The sequence below is a fragment of the Panthera pardus genome, unplaced genomic scaffold, assembly GCF_024362965.1.
Source record: "Panthera pardus isolate Hobbes unplaced genomic scaffold, ASM2436296v1 HiC_scaffold_8, whole genome shotgun sequence".
NCBI lineage: Eukaryota > Metazoa > Chordata > Mammalia > Carnivora > Felidae > Panthera > Panthera pardus.
In genome coordinates this window covers 69007935-69027845 of record NW_026527013.1, presented here as the reverse complement: position 1 = coordinate 69027845, position 19911 = coordinate 69007935, and the positions used below count along the sequence as shown (strand labels likewise).

General features: G+C 39.2%; 1 protein-coding gene across 4 annotated transcripts in view; it reads right to left on the bottom strand.

Annotated features, from left to right (window-relative positions):
• Window positions 1-10117, bottom strand: part of VSTM2A (V-set and transmembrane domain containing 2A) — a 28651-nt gene extending 18534 nt beyond the window's left edge. Inside the window, exons 1-5 of one of the 4 annotated variants that reach the window (XM_019451035.2) lie at window positions 10005-10117; window positions 9649-9778; window positions 7669-7835; window positions 6447-6497; window positions 3241-3577 (exon numbers count right to left, since the gene is read on the bottom strand). In XM_019451035.2, the coding sequence (XP_019306580.1) occupies window positions 3241-3577; window positions 6447-6497; window positions 7669-7835; window positions 9649-9727 (634 nt within the window). In that variant the 5' untranslated portion in view covers window positions 9728-9778; window positions 10005-10117. Of the gene's footprint in view, window positions 1-3240; window positions 3578-6446; window positions 6498-7668; window positions 7836-9648 lie in introns of all 4 variants that reach the window. The other 3 variants (XM_019451037.2, XM_019451036.2, XM_019451034.2) reach the window with 3 other exon arrangements.
• Window positions 10118-19911: the final 9794 nt, after the last annotated feature.

Below are 19911 nucleotides of genomic sequence, written 5' to 3'. Positions count from 1 at the left end.
GTAGAGGGAGGTGTTTGGGGAGGCAGGAGCGCTCCAGTACGTCTGGGTGTTCCCTGTGAAGATGGAAGTAGAATCAGGAATTTCTTCGTCCTCAGAACATCTACAGGACATTTTTTCAATGTCAGTTATGGGTGCACAAAACTGAAGTTCAAAAGAACTGGCAATGAGAAAACAAGGGGTTGCAAAAGCCAGGTTTGGTCTATCCGTTTGCTTTATCATTTTCCCTCATTATTTTGGTTTTAATTGTGCATTAATCAAGTGAATTGGAAAGGCGATGTCATAAACAGTTTAAAGCCGGAGGGTCCAGTCACATGCTAACTTTTGGAAAAATGGGACTAGCTATATTAAATGATAGTTAAATGTATCTTTATCTTGTGATACGTAGATGGTAATAGGCTCTTCTTCCATCTTTTTTTTTTTTCATGTAAATTTCTGTTTTTAGGAAAACTGGTTAATTGTATGACAATTTGAACATTATATCTAGGTATATATACAGAGTTACTTTCAGTTAGTGCTTGTCCTACAGAGAGACAAAAATCCTTTGACAGAAAAATACTATGAATTAAGAGTTGAGTAATTCAGCCTAAATAATTTACTCAACCAAGTCAAAGACTATCGTGAAGAGAAAAGGCCAGATAAACCAGCCTTTTGTAACCCAGGTTAATATTGCAGTGTCTTATGTACCATGGATGAAGCATGCCTCCTGGTAGCGAAAATAGACAAAAGGTTACTATCTTGGCCTGTAAAAGCAAGATTTTAATTTCTGTGTCTTCATTATGTCTTGCCTTTAATAGAACAAGGGGGAAAAAAAGATGCATGATGAATGGAATTTACAAATATTGTGTTTGCTCACAAAGAGAGGAAGTATGTCTCCCATTTTTGTGTCATTGTGCCTGGCGTAGAAGCTCTTGGAAGGATGGAGAGTGAATAAATGAAGCATGGGTATTGAAATCAGCTTTATTTGGACATAACCTGGAAAATTATAAAGCAAAATTATAAATCAGGATGTAGGTGTTACAGTGAATCTACTATATAAATATCCATCCCAGATACTGTATTGTATACAATAATTGTGCAAGCTCAAAAACTTACACACATATAGAATGGGTGGCTGGGCAACCCCAGCTTCTGAAGTAGTTAAAAAATGTTACTAAATGTATCAAAAATATTTTCTAGTATTTCTACTGGTAGAAAAACATAGACATGAAAGATTTGGATATATTTCATATTAATCTTTGCTATAAGCAGATGGCTTTGGATGCATATCTGGATGCTTATGCATGAAGTCTACATCCTTTCTTCCATATGCATATATCCATGCATATCTGGATGCATATCCATGGATGCATATCCATGAAGTCAGCATCCCTTCTCCCACTTTGCTTTAGAGAAAACAAGTCAAGCTGGTGGTGTGGTGGAAAATAAGCGGTGATTCCTACTTGAAAACTGTTAGAAGATATCTAGAGTTCTACCATTTAGCTCCAGTCACAATACTGAGAAAAATATATTAAGATAAGTTAGCTATTTTGAGAGTACGTTACCTAATCCAAAAGTAAATAATTTAGAAATAGAACATTTCATTCCATGCTTAAAATCCTCCATTGGAATAGGTAACCCATTTGATTTTATTCAGTGGAACAGATTTATGATCTCTAGTTTGGAGTAGTCTATGTAGGCTAATAATTTCACTTCCATGATTTGGAGTTCTCCCTAATAAGGTTGTAAACTGTCTGCTGAGGGTACTCTAATTTTGCATATAGTGTCTAGCTTCTGTTTTTATCTTTGCATGAAGGGGAGGAGGACAATGTCTCCAAAGATGTTGAATCTCTATTAAATAATGGACACAAAAATTCTAACCACTAGGGGTGTGTGCGTGCGTGTGTGTGTGTGTGTGTTCCCGTGTGTTACATATGCATATGTGTATATACATATGTATACATATACATATATATGTACATATATATTCTAGCTGTGGTCTCTGTGGTCTTGTTTTTTAACTTGGGAAACAAAAGAGATGATAAGGAGGAAAATGAGACAAAGCCACACAAACTGAGCCTTAGAGAGGCTAAGGGGCTAAGCTATTTATTCATCAGACTGGCAGAAACTGCCAGGACCAAGGCAAACTCACCCACGTTTAAAGGCGATGCAAACCCCCAGGGACCCTGAGTCAAGCTCTCCACACATCATATCCATTAGCACGTGATGAATAAGAAGGAAGCCTAGGTTGGCACACATTATCTTAAAAGTGCTGTTCACCAGCAAATATGTAATATACATGTACACATGTATCTGAAACTATCCTAATGAATGCCCAGGTTTTTGTATTTGACGGCTAAAGTGACCTTGAATGTTAGCAGTGTCATTTGCTACTACCAATAGTAGTATCAATACTTCTTCAATGATAAACGGTGAAGGGAAAAACTTAAAGAATGATAAATTAAGTATTTTTATGCCGCCTGCATCCTGTAATATTACGTCAAGTGTTTGAACAAAATACAGAACAGTCACGGGGTCGTGCAGGGGACTGCTCATTCCAAGAACCCTTTATCCCCCATCAAGGTTAAAACTTCAATGAGTTTCCATTGGCTGAGTGATTGCATAAATTAATGCTATTCAGAACAGCTTTAACTTGCACAGCTGACTTGGGAAATGTGTGACTAAGCTCCTAAATTGGCATCGAAGGCACATTTGCGGGGAGTTGCCGAAACCCTGCACTACTTACTGCCTTTCATCCCCCCTCACTTCCTCCCATTATCATTATCACTTTCATCACAGGCAGCTGAAGTTTCTCCTTCAAAATCAAAAGCCCTTGGAGAACAATCCTGCCTTCAAGCTAGGGGCCGCTGAAAATGTGTTGTCTCTTTCATTTACATTTTGATTAAGTGAAAGTCTCTTAATTTGGGCCATTATCGATACATAAATCTGTAGAGAAAATGAACATGCATTTATAATGCGACCAACATGACATGATTTACTGTTCTTCTAAGGTGTAAATACAGAAGGAAAAAAAAAAAAAAGTCCAGCTCTTAGGTCCCCTGGACGTGTACACGGCCAGAGACTAACGGGGCGACTCACGTCCTCTGGGAAGGCCCCGCGTGCTTCATCTCGTCATCATTCCAACTGCACTACGTCTCCAATTTTAAAACCATCATACACAAACCTGTCTACTCTACTTGACCGATCTTCCTGTGGGAAGGTTTGTGAGTGGTAAAATGAAAGGCTCAAAATGGGTTTCCATACCTGATTGTGGACTTTGTTTGGGGATTTTGGCTACCGCTTGAGGGCTGGAGGTGGAGTGCATTCGCTGGTTGCCAGAGCTGTGGATGCTGCTGGGAATGGCCACTGAGACATTCTTGCGAGGCTTCATATCCTGCAGCCACATGGGCGAGGCTTCGAAGGCCTGCATCCTCCTAGCATGGCTGTTGGCATTGACTTTCAAGTAGGCCTGGGCTTTGTGTTCCTGCAGCTCTCCGTAATTAGCGTCCGTCACCCTGCATTCATACAAGCCTTCATCCTTTTTCCTCACTTTGGAAATCTGAAGCTTGTGAGAGATGTCATTGCCTTGGACTTTCACTGTCTGAAAAATTGCAGGTGGAAAAAAAAAAAAGTGCTACATCAAATGATTTTGTTCCCATACGTGCTCCTAAGCTTGCTAATGTTGGAAAATGAAAGGGTCTTAATAGCCTCGTAGCCACAGTCAGAGAGCTATTTATTTTCTCAACAGTCAAATACGAAGGTCGTATTTATCCCATTGCACTAACAACTGGCTTCACAAAATCATGGGGTAATTAGTTCAATCCGGCCAGCGCCAGAGCCTCTCAGCCGCGTGGTCCCCAGATCCTAGGTTCCAGGTCTGCCATTTTCCAACCATGGGATTGACCTCCGCCTGGTTGGCTCCGTTGAACGAAACACGGACATAATAAGGTAAAGGATATAGTTTGTACCGCCTCTTGTCATCGCTTCAGGCTACAACTCTGAGAGATCACAAAACTATGTTGTTGGGGACACCAGGGTTTAAGTGAGAATGTGTTTTTATCCCTACATTGGGGATGCCTTACTAAAGGTAGTGACACAAGGCTTGAATATTAAGTATTCTTCTCAAGTGTTTGGTGCAGGCTTACCAACAGTCATGGGGTGGCATGACTTGGGGTGCAGATTAATATCACCTGGTCTTATGGGCAGCGTACATACTTCCGGCAATGATAGGGTTTTTATGCTACTGGAACTGGAGAGGCCATCAATCAGACGCTGGTTTGATTTCCAAGAGTGAAACCGGCTTTCTTATTTCTTCTAATAATTTTGATGCCAGATTAACAGCAAAATTATATATAATTGTAATATGTAAGATTATATATAATTTTATATTATGTCAAATATACATATACACATAGATATCCATAAGTGTCTTTATCAGAACAGCTAGATTTTATATACATCATATATTATCCATGATTGACAGGATGATGGATTTCATAAGACACCCAGGATTTAAGGCCTTGGATGATTTTGAAAGGCAGGGAAAGAAGTGAAGAAGGCATACACTTTCAAATGCCCCAAGTAATTAAGAAAACTTGGGGAGCGCTCATCTGTTTTTACCTACAGAGTTGTATACAGTTTCCAACAGTTGAACCATAACCATAGTATGTATTTATTTGTATGCAAAATTACTTATAAATATACTAATACTATAAAAATAATGGGGACTAATCATTTCAAATATAGTCAGTTGAGTCTCCTAATAAAGTTTGAAATAGTTGGAGTACTTATATGATTATTTTTTTACAGTAAACTGAGATTTGGGGGTTTGGATCCGTGATTCTCAGCACTGATTGCACATTAGAATCCTCTAGGGAGCTGTTAGAAAATGGTCTCATTTGGATTAATGTGGAAACATTAAGTCTGCATCTCCAAGAGGTGAAGCTATCACAATGTTTCATAAAAGAATACCTGAGAATTCTAAGTTAACAACCGCTGGTTTAAGACACATGACATGGCCAAGGTCACCTTGTAGGTAAACTGGGAACAAACTACTTTCTACCTCAGTTTATAACGAGAATTTTTTGCTGATTCACTAGATTTTATTAACCTTTGGCATAGATAATACTGTTAGTCGCAGTATGTAGTAGCTGTGTGCATGACCGTGTTTCTTAACCGCATGCTTCCTTAGTTCAGGATGTGGGAAGCTATTTTCCTTACCGCTTTTTGGAAGATATAGGCGTGGGTGAAGGGTGAAACCTGACTAGTCAGTGAACAATCCAGCCACATATATATGTATATAAAATGAAATACTTAAGAAAAGTATTGTCAATAATTAATTTTACCCGTGAGCCTTTCTAGCATCATGTGAAAACAATAATTGTGTGATAGCATAATAATTGAATTAAAATATTCTAAAGTCGATAAGTTTATGAAGGTAAATTGTAGTTTTGGGTTTATGTCTTATTTTTGTTTGATATTTGCTTCCATGTTTAGATTATACATTTACATTTATTTTATAAAGTATTAGTTTCATATTATAAAAATTATAGAATATACAAAATATTATGTATTTTTATAAAATACATGTATTTTATAATTTATATACATCAGTGTTTTATAAAAGAATTCCTAAACATATATATACGCTAAGGAGACCTTGTACTTCCTGATTGTACAACTATTTCATTTCTAGTAATGGAATCTTCTTTATTATTTATGAATGAGCTAGGCGGTTCTATCAATATAAAGTGATTGTAGGAGGTTTCAATTGTGGTGTAGTAAAAAGATACAATTTTCTTTTTATTTCTAATTTCACAGAGAGTTATTAAAAGTAATAATCAGGACAGTCGAAATACATCTCGATATTTTCAATAGGTCAACCTCCTCCACTATGTTTTATATTTATATTGGCTTTGGCTTTATATGATTTTGAGCACTGGCATTAGAAATACATGGCATGCATTATGAATCACATTGAAAACTGAGTGTTTTCAATACAATTTCAACATCCCGTTGGATGCTTTAATTTTTTCCTGCCTAGGAAGATTTTCATAAGTTAGTGTTTTACTTCCTATTAAAGGATAATTCTTTCTATGATTTTGAATGAAGATTAGCCTTGCAGCGCTACAGGCTTACAACTATTTATTTAACTGTTAAAAAAGAGTGAGAAAAAAAGCGTCACACTCTTTGGCCGGCAAAATGAGTCTTTAGTAATTGTTTGAATACTTAGGATATTAAAGTAAATAATTTTATTGTGTCATCTTTAAATCGGCTTCAATTTTTTTGGGACCCAGTGAAATAAGAAAGGGAAGACTGGTTCTCGTCCTGCGTTCGTGACATTGCCGTTCTCGGGGACAACTAGTTAAAAGGCTTTTTAAAAAACCTAAAATTCACTAATTTTCACCTGGGGCCTGCCTGGCAGCTGACAAAGGCACGCGCCCCCTGTCGCCTGTCGCTGTGATACTCACGCTGATCTTAGTCCCGTCGTTGTCCGGGTCTCGGTCGGGCACCAGCTCCACCTGCGGGAGAAGGAGACGACGCTCAGACTCGGGACCCCCACGGTCCCCATCCTGTCCCGGGGGCGGCCGCGTGGAGCCTGCCCGACGAGCCCCGAGCGGGGGCGGTAGGACCGTCTCCGGTGGGGTGATTCAGAAAAGAGACCGACGAGGGCGAGCGCGGCCCAGGCCACCGCGGCGCGGGGAGGGGACCGCGCGGGGGCGCTGCCGAGTCGCGCGCGCGGGGAGGTGGGTCCCGGACGCGCCGGGCCCGCGAGGGGGCGCGGGCGCGGGTGGAAGTTTGCGGGGACGGGATTCTGCGTCTTAGCCCAGCCTGCGACCCCTCCCTGGGGTCTCTGCCAGATTTTCCTTTTTATTTCCGCTCCGATAAGGCCGCCGTCTCTTTTGCTGAACTGTTCAATCTCTGCTCGGACCCTCTTTTCCTCTCTCACCGCTTCTTCCCTTTTCCTCTTCTCCTCCTTTTCCCAGCCCTGCTCCGTTTCTCCACACCTTCCTTTCTCTTCTCACCCCACCCCTCCGCCCTCCTCTCCGGGGTGTTGAGGAGTCACCTCCGGGCCCCTCCATCGTTCACTCCCCATACCCTCTCCCTTCCGTCTTTCCTTCTCTCCCCGCCTCTTTCCACCGCCCCCGCCTTTCTTCCCCCACTCCGTCGCTCCCTTGCCCGCCTCCACTTACCCCTCCTCTTTTCCCTTCTCTCTCCCCCTCCCCCAATCTCTTTTCTGACAACCTCAGTCGTGAGAACTGACGCTGTGTGTGTATGTCTGTGTGTGTGTGTGTGTATGTGTGTGTGTGTGTGTGTGTGTGTGTGTGTGTGTGTGTGATGGAGGCACAGAACAATCCCTCCCCACCCCACCGTCCCGGAAAGGGGAGGAGAGTGTCCTGGGATGTGTCAACACAGCAGTCCCGGAAGGACAGCTCCACCATCGCCGGTACTAAAAGGAGGAAGTCATTCCCAGTTTTAACTGGGGAAGACTCCACAACAGGACGTCCTCCTTGGTTTTAACGTGATATCAGCAGGACACATTCCTTCTCACTGCCTGGTATTGCTGGCATCAGTCGCGCTAACAGAACCACGCGGGCCCCCGGGGGCGCCCCCTAAACTGGACACCTAGAGGACTAAGGGGGTGAGTGGGACACACTCAGGGGGGCGTTGCGGAAGACGCGACTCCGCTACCTGCGCACCAGCCACCTCGGCCCCGGGCTCCAGGTCCTCGGGCCCCCGCAGAAACCACCACTGGATCTCCAGGTACACCGAGGCAGAGCCACTCTGGAAAGCGCAGGACATCTCCACATTCTGCCCCTCGGTCGCTGTCACGTTCCGCGGAAACTCGGTGAATTTTGCTGCAAAACAGAAATGCATCTTGTTGGAATGTACACACCACTCTCGTCAGCTTCTCTTTCCTTGAGAGCTCGCTACATTTTTCTTGGACTTAAAAATCAGGGCAACAAAACCCCTCCGTGACATCTCGGACTTTGCCTGGCTCCCCAACCCCCCTTCCTTTGCCTCGTTCCTGTCTCATTTTTGGGATCATGCCTAAATAACTTTGTTGTTGATGAAGTCCAGATAATGGAAAGGCTAACAAGCTTGCCAAATAACTCCCCTCTGTTAGCCAAGATGCCCACATACCTTTTGTCAGACTGCAGCATTACCCAAAACTTACAGAGGGATTCAGTGAGCTACATTTTTGACAAATCTGTCAAGCTGATCTATGAGGAGAGCCTCTTGCGCTAAGTTTCTAAACAATCTATGACTAACTGGATGTTCATATAACAGAGAATGGATCGTGATTACCTGTCAAAATGCACCTTCCTGATATATCAAAACAATGGTTAGCAATTGCGATGTTAAGACCACAGCAGTGAAACAAGTTGCACACGTTCTAAGCTGCGAATATTTCTTTCTTTCCAGATTCACCTTTGTATTTGTTCTCATCAAGCCATCACGCTGCCAATTGCTGTACATCATGGCATGTAAGAATCACACCCCTCATTTGAGTTCAGATTAAAGACTATTTTGAAGCCACCAGAGATATATTTTTTTTTTCAGTGTTTTCACTATCGATCTGGACACTGCTACTCTGCAAAATTCAGAGTTAAGAAGAAACTCACGAAAATGAAATGTTCCCTTTTCCCCAAAGGCATTTCTTCAACATAGAATGCTTTGGGTGTTTGTTCTTATCTTGTCTAAGGGACACTTTGCAAAGAACTGATGTTTCCCTGAAAGTAGTCTTAGGGAGATTTGTGGGTGATGGAGGTGCACAACTACAACGCACACTCATGGACAGGACTGGGGGGCTGTAGCACTGATTTTGGGTGGGTGCACCTTCCCCCCACTTTTTAAAGAGAGGCACCGTCAGTGTCTCTTTTCAAAATTTTGTGAAATACCAAGACGATCTCTACCGAAGTGGAACCGTATTTATACTTAAAGGAAGTAGCGGATGTTAAAGAAGACATTCGGCTCTGAAAAGGACTTTTCTGTTTCAGCTCCCAGGAGGAAGATAGCATTTCTGCTTGCAGAAGTGATGCAGTCTTCTGGCAGCAGAGATGTGATCTGTTCGTGGTGCTGAAATGATCACTGCAGCCTGCGAAGTCCTGAACAACTGGATTCAGCAGGCTGCTGCTGTTTGTGATGCAAGTCGTGCCTTTTTATGGGTCCTCAGAGGAGTCTGTCCTTTGATAAACACACATGCAAACGAAGTCGCAAGGACCCAGAAAAAGGAAACTCTAAACCAATTCTGCCTACACTGAGGACTGGCAATGGAGAGCCCCCCATCCCCAGCTCTGTTTGTTTGCGATGATTATGTATGCATGAGTGGTTACCCAGTGCATGCACACAGATACAAGGCGCACATACACACACGCACACACACACACACACACACACACACACACACCCCTGTGTTTGCGCTTGCACAGGAACCCACTTCATTGTCAGGCACCAACTAGGCTTGCTCTCAAATCTAGCTTGCCTACTATTTAATAAACTTTAAAGAAAAATGCCAAACAGAACACTATTCCACCGTTACTTGCTAAGAATCTCACTACATCTGCTTGGCCGTTCTTTGAATGTAGAGAACACACACACACACACACACACACACACACACACACATTCCACAAGCAAATGTATATTTGCCAATGAGCACACACTTACCTTGAGAAGAGAGCCCTTGTTGTACATATAAAACGGAAAAGAAAACAAATCCAACATACGCCAAAAAGATCCCCATCATTCCAAAAAGGGGAGGGGGGGTCACATCAGTGTAGCCGACAGCCAAAAAGCCCTAAAAGAAAGGAATGCAAATGTATCAGAGGCTCGGTCTCAGAGCCCTGGGCGCGACACTGCAAACATCCTGCTGCTGGTTCAGCGAGCACTGGCTTTGGGGAGAGGGGAGCGCAATTCGCAAAGGTTAAAACCAGCTGGCTCGGATTCGGAGAGGCTTCGAGTCCACACTCGGGCTTGCAACGCGGGGAAGTGCCTCAGCTGCTTCGCTGCCTGCTCTCAGCTACCTGGCAGCTCGTCCAACGTCAGCCCGCTGCTCCGGCTTGCGTGATCACTGCCCTCCCTAAACGCCGAGCCAGCTCGGGAAGTGGGGAGTGGGCAAGGGGGGCGGGCTGGAGGACTTCACCGGGCTCGCCGCGCCGCAACTTTTCCCTCTAATGGCTGCGATGATGCCTTTAACTCTCTGCGCGCCGGACAGCTCCCCAGCTGCCGGGAACTCGGGCCGGGCAGCCCGCGGCAGGCTTGGGGCTTGGCGGCTCCGTCTACGTTTTCCTTCTGGGGAGCAGGAGCATTTATTTTTTTCCAGTTTGCTTTTTTCCTCCATGGATTGACTCCTTCTTGCCTCGGCAGACCGGATCGCTCGGTGCTTAGGAGGACAATACAGTTGTAGGATTGCGGTGTAGGATTGCGGGGGGCTAGGAGCTGGAGATTTGGGGAGGAAGTTGGGGCATTGTTGAAGAGGAAGGGAGGAATGGGATGGGGTGAAGGAGACTGCTTTAGGGCGAGGAAAACAGTCGTTTGAGGGAAATGTCGCTTAACCAGTTATTAACTGCTTTAACTAGAATGATCACATGCTATTATTCCTCACGAATTTAGTGCCGAACAGCCTCCAGCGGAGGAGAAAGCTCATGCAGGCACCATACCACTCTAGCTGGCAAACGGAGAAGACAAAAAGTACGAAAAGTCACGTATTGAGAGAATTTTCCAGAAAGAAAAACCCACCACACGACGATTACTTTTATTGTATTATTTTTTAAAAAATTCATATGCCCCTCTGCCTTCCCTGCTTCTGTCTCACACGTATTTTGGAATGGGGGAGGGGTTTTAAATACCATTAAGGTCTCCATTGCACGGGTTTTCTTTTTGTTTCTTTGCTTTTCTTTTGCATAACAATAATTATCTAATGCTCCCTAGGATTATATGAATAAGGAATATTCTCCTAGGGAAAAAAAGCACAATAAGTTTTGGAATTTGAAACAAATCCACTTATTTGCCCTGGAGAAGGTTTGAGATAGAGATGTTCTATTTCTTATTAAGAACCTAAAAACAGTGTATTAAAGACTCCATTTGTCCTTATGAAGTCCAACCATTAGCCACTGAATTTAAATCTTTTTAACAAAATTAAAATCATTTCCTATTTAAGCAGAATACCAGATATTTTATTCCCATTATTATTTCTATGCAACTATACCACAAATTTTCAATATTATTTGGAAATATGACTCAGCCTTAACAATGCTGTCAGGAAACCAATGCAGTATATGTATTTTCATTTTACTGGTAAAAAATCTGTAGTTGGCTAATTCCTTCACTAACCAGACCAAAAAAAAAATAACCATAACATATCTGTTGAGTTTTTAAACCACTTATGCTTCTGCTGCTGAATGCAGCAACAACTTAAATGATCAGAAAACCAATACACAATAACTTCATAAGAATATTATTTATTTTCTGAAGATATATTTATTTTTCACTCTGAATATAAGATTTATAAGATTCGAAGAAAGTCATGGGGAATGTTTTACATTGGTTTGTGTTTAGGCCAACAAGACTCCATATCCTTGTATTGAGCAAAGGATTCTGAAGTATGTCATTTCAAGAAAATAAGCTTCTTTATGCCCAAATACTTCCTCACGGAGAATGTATTTAGAGTACGGAAACAATCCAAGTTAATATACTTGCCCCGTACTTAACATTATTTGGAAAATAAACAGAACTTTGCAGGTATTAGATCCTCAGAGGTTAACTTTCAAGTTATCCTTAACAAGATATGTTCAATGTTTATCTCCTGGTTTTAGCTTTAGTTGAATATATAACATAACCATGAGATTAATATGTCATGAAAATGACCTGACTTCAAGGTTATCTGCTGTTCGAACAGTTTCCAGTATAAAGAAAAGGGCATCCATTTTAAGCAAGGGAAGTTCTGAATTAATTTAGCAAAGCACTTCAATTTCTTTTAAGGGGAACTTGATCATTGTAACTATAGAAGTACAATAAAAGTAAGTTGAAAAGTGTTAAAGTATGAGAAAAGCTTTTATAGGACAGATAAACTATCAAACTACTTTATAAGCATTTAAGCAACAAAAGAAAGAAAAAAAAGAAAAGAAAAAGAAATAAAGAAACAAGAAAGACAAAATTGGAAAAAGATTTATGTTCTTCTTCTTATGAAAAATGTCCGATAGGTATATTATTTTCACTTTTGCCAAGATAGACCAATAATTTCATCTTAAATATCTGCTGTATCATTTCAAGGACAGTATATAGTGCTGGCAAACAAACTTGCATTATTTCCTTTAGAACATTTGCTTTATTAAAGACAAAATATCTCTATATTAGCAGTTTGAAATGATAAGAAAGTTTAATTAAAAAAGTAAATATACCCAATATATCAAATGTCACAGTTCTGAGGCAAAGTCCCACTATTCTTTATTAAGTTCCTGTAAAATACCACATTCTTCTATAAAATTGGTGGTAACTTACCAGCACAGATAACTTGTTTGCATCCAGAAATGGGAGAGACATTTTCTTCTCATTTCTCCTTTCCCAGAATGATTGTTGGTCCCTCACCCTATAAAAATGACTGCAAATCTCTTCTTAAAACAAACAAGCAAACAAAAATCTATCTATGAACTAACGCTCCAAAAATAAAATCTTACAATCTCATTTTTAAAATTGTTTTCTTGCCTTCTAAACTAACTTTTGTTAATTTTTTTTGCTGTTTTAAAATTTAAATATTTGTATCACCAGAGCTACTTTTCCTCTGAACTGTGTAATAGGAATGCTTATTTGAATATGTTCCTTCCTTGGGTATAATTCAGTCTGGTTGAGTTCATTCCATTGCCTTCCTTTGATATCTTATTTAGATTGCATCATACTCTTTTCTTGTGTATAAAAACTTGTTTAACTTTATCTTTCAAAAACTGCTGCCTTATGATGTCCACAGTCTCACATACACTTTCAGAGCCTTTGATCCACTAAGAATTAACTAAGCAGGAGAAGGGCTCTTCAAGATCTGTGATTGTAAACTAGATTGGCCCTTTCTCCTAAGAGGGCTTTGGGGCATCTGTGCACCTTGAACTTGACGGGGATCACCATTTTTCACTTCCAAAGGCTCAAGATGAAATTACTTTCCATATTCCATTTGCATAATCTGTCCTAAATTGAGACTTAGTGCCCAATGTAAACTTTTAAAATTTTCTCAACAATTGGAAGATCCAAGATTATGTATTTTATTTATAAATAACCTTTAAAATAAAACTAAGAAATTGGAAGATCATCCTCATGGGTCTAGAAACATAAGCTTCATTTCTTTACCTCTCTGACAAGCAAGGTTAGTTGAGCAGCTCAGATTTTTCATCCATGCACCTAGAGGTACATTCTACTGTGTTCTCAAACATGGTCTTTGGAGAAGCTCAAAACTGTATAGGAGAGAACATTTCAAGATATTGAGGCATATTTTCACCTGTAACCTCATGCCTGGTTTATTTTTTCTCACTTGGGGAAATAAAAGGAAATATTACAGAGTCTTTAGATACGGAAGCAATATATAAAAAACCCACAGAGAAACTCTTTCAATGGAAGAAATTAGAAGTCTAGGAGAAATTCACTAATTCATATTAAGCAAAGATGACCTTTTAAAATTTGTTTTGGTAGTGCTGGGTTTATTGGTCTCCTCCACATGTCACATTCTCAAAGATATGAGAAAGTCAAGGACAAGATAATCATAACAGAAACAATATAAATAACATCTCTTGCTGTATATGTATATAGCATGTCTCCTTAAAATCAATGAATTTCAGAAATGGAATGGAGCTATCAACCAACCTGCTCACTCACAGATGACAGGCCAGGGGCTGCAAGTGATGGTCACTCCTTTGGGTCATAAAACTAAATCAAGACTTTCTTTCATCAAGATCCTAAGATCTAAAATGCTTAAAACAAAGGATTAAGGATTGCATATTTTAAGGCAAGCAAACAAAACATGTTCATGCTCTTGGTTCTACAGGTTTTACTGGAAAAGTGACCGCTGGAAAGAAATCACTTGCACCCAAACTCTCTCCTAGATGCTGGTAAATGAGTCACTTGAAATTCCAGTCTTTGAACCTCCTCCACATACATTATGATTGTCTCATATCTTGCATCTGATAAAGTAAACAATTCAGGGAGGGAGAATAACAGGTGGTCATTGGAAGTGATCAGTATTTTAAATAGCCAGGTGGTCTATATTGCCTAATTACCCCTTGTATGGCTACTGTTCATTTTAATCTTCCACACGTAATTTTCCCCTTTATTTTTTTCCTTTAATGCATGACCAAAATAGAAATTACTTAGATCTAGCTTATATTCTGTGAATCTCAATGTAACTTTGTAGCTGAAGTTCACAAAGTCAGACCTCTAATTATTCATGAGGTCATGTTATGTCATTTTTAAACTGTAATATCTGGTCTAGATGTGACCGCTGGAAACAGCAGAGGGAAGCTTCACATTTTCTGTAACAGTTAATATCATGATCTGCTTAGACGTCCTCCACAAAACTCACGGATCCTTCCATTCACCTTTTGTCTAGTGAGAGATTAAAATGGGCTCATGATCAAACATAAATTGTATCTGGTAATTTCTTCATTAGTAAAAAAGCTAACATGAATATTGGGTGCCCACCCTTAGTGAAAAATATAAAGAGTCTATAGCTGGAAGCTGTGAAGTTAAAAAAAAAAAACAAACAAAAAACAGACAAACAAAAAAACCCCTAAGGATCGCGTAGCTGCGTCTACTATCTCTGGAATATTTCTTCTGGCTTCAAAATTATGCTGCAGTTGAAACTCAGGGTTTGTGATATTTATTAATTTCAATATATGCTTTTTTTTTCCATTAAAAATCCTGTGGGTTTGATTAGACATGAATAACTATATTCTACATCTATTTTTGTGCAACAGATAATTATTTGGGGTGAAATAAACCCAAAATACAAGAAAAGCAACAATTTTGGTAGAGTTTATAGTTTCTATGCTTGTCCATGTTTCTTTGCCTATATTTATAATATGAATGAAAGTAAATAATAACTTATATAATAAGTTATAATAATGCTTTTGAACATCTTTCAAGAAACAAAGCGATTTACAAACATTTAACTAGCTTTACATGCTTAAGTATATATATTTCCTAATTCAAAACATTTTTAAGTATACATGTTTTCTAATTATTGAATATTAAAGATTGAGTTCAACCTTCCCTTTAGCATTTATTATCTGTATGCTTTTAAGCAAGTGACTTTTCTTTCCTAAATGTCACCCAGTTGCCCTGTAAATGACAGCTCCTGTTTTATACTTTGTGAGGAAATGCCAGGTATACAGTAAGTGTTCAATAAAAGCTAACTATTTTTTTTAATTTTCACTTATTCCTATTTTTCACTCATAAGCCCAAGATTTTAAGATATTCAGGATGAATAAAAAGGGAAGTCTTATTACCCTTATAGTGATCTTTTAGAAGAAATGTATGGGGGTATTCTGGGCTTCCCCACAGGCAAATGGTGGCAAATTATAATCATTTGTGTTGGAGGAATAAAGAACTCATATTTGAGAGGAAAAGTGGAGTTAATTCAAAACAACAAGACTAAATTTGAAAAATACAATAGGACCGTGAAACTTCATTCATGAGATGTTGTAAGAAGGGGGCCAAGGCAACAAAGTTCTAGGACTGATTTAGCAGTGTTCTAGCACTTAGTTATTTTGAGAAAAGGGCTTTGATGTGACTCCAGTATGTATGGAGGTCCCGCTCACCTCCATTAATCTAAGCCAGGTATATTAACAAATGGGTATAAGTAATTCTATATGGTAACAAACTTAACTGGAGTTAGTCTGACTGTAGTCCGAAGGGCTGAATGACTTAAATAATCAACCCCTGTCATCATAAGAACTTGGTGCATTCCCCTATTCAGAATCTTGAGCCTTTTAAGGGAGCATCATACAAGTCCTAGGTTGATTAAAAATATAGTGATCACATCAGAATGGTCTTGGTTCATGTCACTGTCTCACTATAATTGTTAATATCACATACTTCTGCTTTCAAAAGCATCCCTTTCTGGATGATAAATTATATGACCACCGTAGTTTAAGAGGAATATAGAGCCCTTATTCCGGTGTCAAGTTGACGATCATGACTGTGTAACTTGCGAGGTATAAGAGAATATTTAAGAGTCCTGTAAATGGCCAGGATTTAGTTGTGAAGGTATTTGAGGTTGGATGAAAGAAAATTTGATCCCAAGTCAAAATGTTCTAAATACAGAGAGTGGGAGTCAGCTCACATTCTCTCTGGAAGACCCAGAGGCCCTGTGGGAGTAGCCCCTGATAGCTGGGCTGAATCATCAATTAGTCTTGGTAATTGCTAAGAGGAAGCAAAAAAGCTTTACATTTAAAGAAACATAAGTACAGGAAACTATACTTTGAGAAAATGCTTTGCAATTTAAGAAAGAGGGAACAAAAAAGTAAAGGAGGTCTTTAGAATTTCCTGGGATTTGTTTTATATTTGGAAGGTTTGATTCACAATTATGGAAGGTGTGTTCACCAGTCCATTTTCAGAGGAGAGAGGTGTATGTGTATGTGTGCTGCAGCAGTGACATTCAGGGGTGGGATGGGACAGGAGAAAGGGGAGTAAATACATACAGGGCTAAAGGGAAAACTGTAGCTGGCCCTTCATTCTCTTGTAATGTTTTGGCCACTTTTGTTGACTTTACTAGACCACATGTGTATCCAGCATGCTTTACCTATCTGTTCCCCACAGAGGATGTGTTCCAGGCTTCTCTACTCCATGGAGTCCTTATGCCCATGCTCTAGCCAACATTCTTCTCTGGTTCTCTCTACTGTGTCTTCTGAGATTAAGAAACTTTCTTACATCTTCACCCTCTTCCCCATTTTTGTCTTTTGTACACATTCAGCGTGCAACCAACCAAAAGCCTGGTTCTCTTCAACTGATACAACACCCCAGGAAACCTTCACCTTCACCTAGGCCATTTGTACTCTAACATTTCAAGTTACTGAAGAGCAGAACTTCCTAACCTGATATTTCCTCCTTGAATTTAACTGTGTCCCTTTGGAGCTCATGTTATTCAACTTAGAACATGTTTCCCTCTTTGTTTATAGACTTTCTTAATTTATCAGCTCTTCCCTGCTCTTAGTTACTTCAAAAACTACTAAAGGATACTTCCCTTTTCCTTAGTTATTTCAATATTCAGTTAGAGGATGCTTTTAAAATACTGATTTCTCGGTTTTTAATTTTATATCAAATAAAAATATTACTCACCCTACTTTCAGTCGCATACCTCCTTTGTCTCATTGTGGACTTTGCCATTTCCTAGATCTGTTGTAACTTAGAAATAGTAAATTTACATTGCCCGTCACTTACCAAAACCTTGCATCCTTGATCTGCAACTCCCACACCATTAGTTGGTCAACCATTTAAAAAATTCATATCAGTTTCTCTTTGGACATTTCCCCATATATCATTTCATTCCTTCTTGACTTCCTCCTCTCAAAGGCTGGTTCAGTGTGCTATCACTTTATCCACTATTAGCCTCCCTTGTTTTGGCCAACAAGTCATATAAGGATTCTGCAAACTGCTCAGCATATCTTCCCTAACACCATTCAAAACAAGGGGGAAAACCACAAGTTTGGCCCACACACTCATCAGATTCAAGATTCTGTGTATGACCTGATTTCCATTAGCCTTTAATATGGTGAACTATGGTAGCATATTAGGTCCCCAGGCATTGATTGATGTATCAGGAGACTTCTTCAGGGGACCCAGAGACTTTTGCACTCAAGAGGTTTTTTTTTTTTTTTTTTTTTTTTTTTTTTATGATCCAGAAGAAAAAAGAACTAATATTTAAGAGAAAAACTAGTATTAGTTCAAAACAAAAAGACTATGTAAAAAATATACTGAGCCTGTGTCAATGAAATGTACATGTGAAGGGGGCCAATATAACAGTCTAGAGTTCTATAGTTGATTTAACCATGTTCTATCTAGCATGGAGTTGTCAGAGAAAAAGCTTTGGTATGACTCCCCATTTGTGATCTAACTTGTGTCTGAGCACTTGGTGAGAAGATCTTTTTGTTTTGTTTTGTTTTGTTTTGTTTTTTGATATTAACTTGTTTCCATTCAGACATAAAGTTCTACCCCCCTGCCTCCAATTATATAGATTGAACACTACTTTGAAAGATAGTCATCTATTTAAGTTTTAAGTACATCATGATCAATTGGCCAATCCCTGAAGGTCAAGGCCCTCTGATTGCCATGGCCTTCCTTTGGCTTATTATTATAACTTTGTAGTTAATTGCAGCCACAAAATGATCATTCCCATAAAGAGCTCGTTATAGTGGTGCCCTACAGAAGACTGACCCCACCAAACTAATTATATGGAAGCTGGTGATGCTTGACTGAAGTATTTGTCAATATCTTAGTGAATGAAGTGTCTTCTGAGTCCCCTCAGGGGATAGATAGTGAGTAGGTTAATGTGTTTCACATAACAAATACATACAACATTCCTATATTTCTAAAGCTTTGGATATCTTCCTCCACATTATGGAAGTTCATTATTTTGACCTCATTTAATGTAGGCCATCTTTAAATTCAAGTTTTAATCACCTAGCCAAATAAATTCTTAAAGTCACTTTCAATTTTGGATGCTAGCTTCTTAAAGTATGAATCTCTTTTAGTGAACCATTTTGATAATTCAATAAAAATGTGATAAAATTTAATATCCATTAATGATTAGTGTCCCTTATTATGCAGGAAACAGAACTTCCTAAACCTTATAAAAGAGATCTACTAAATGCTAATATTAAATATCATATTTAATAGCAAAATGTGTGCCTCTGAGTTTGGGACGTAGACAAAGATGCCCACAGTCTTCAGTACCATACAACATCGTATTGGAGGTACTAGCTAATGTATGAAGACAAGAAAAAGAAATAAAACATGTAAGGATAAGAAAATATTGAAATTAAACTGTCAATACTTGTGGTTGATAAGATTATATATGTAGAAAACACAAAATATAAATATAAATTATTAGAATTTATAAGTAAATTTTGAAAAAAATTGTTGGATATGAGGTCAATATATCAAGTCAATTGTATTTCCACACTGTAGTAACACAGATTAGAATATTAAAATTATTTAAAGGGACGCCTGGGTGGCTCAGTCAGTTAAGCATCTGACTTTAGCTCAGGTCATGATGAACCCCAGGTCGGGCTCTCTGCTGTCAGAACAGAGTCCACTTTGGATTTTCTGTATCCTCTGTCTCTGTCCCTCCCCTGCTTGTGCTTTTTCTCTCTCTCTCAAAAATAAATAAACACTAGGGTGCGTGGTTGGCATAGTTGGAAGAGCATGAGACTCTTGATCTTGGGGTCATGAGTTTGAGCCCCACACTGGGTGTAGAGATTACCTAAATAAATAAAATAAAATAAATTAAATAAATTAAAAAATAAATAAACACTTAAAAATACAGATATGGAATTTACAGGAGAATAAAATTATCAAATATCCATGAATAAATCTAATGGAAAATTTGCAGAATCTCTGTAAAGAGGTTGGGAAAAATAAAAGAAGATCTAAATAAAAAGAGAATATTCCTATCTTTGTTGATTAGAAGACAAATTAACATATGTATCTATGCAGTTTTACTCAAAATGTCAATAGGTTATCTGTGGTAATTGACAAGTTAATTCGACATTTCTTTTGGTAATTTTTGAATCGAAAGTAGCAAAGATTAAGAAAAGAGAAAGAGAAATGAAGATGATTTGGTAGATATATCAAGACAGTATAAATAATTTATAAGACATTATCATATTGGCATGATTACAGATGGAAAAAGTGAAATTAAAAAAATCTAGGAGCACCTGGGTGGCTCAGTTGGTT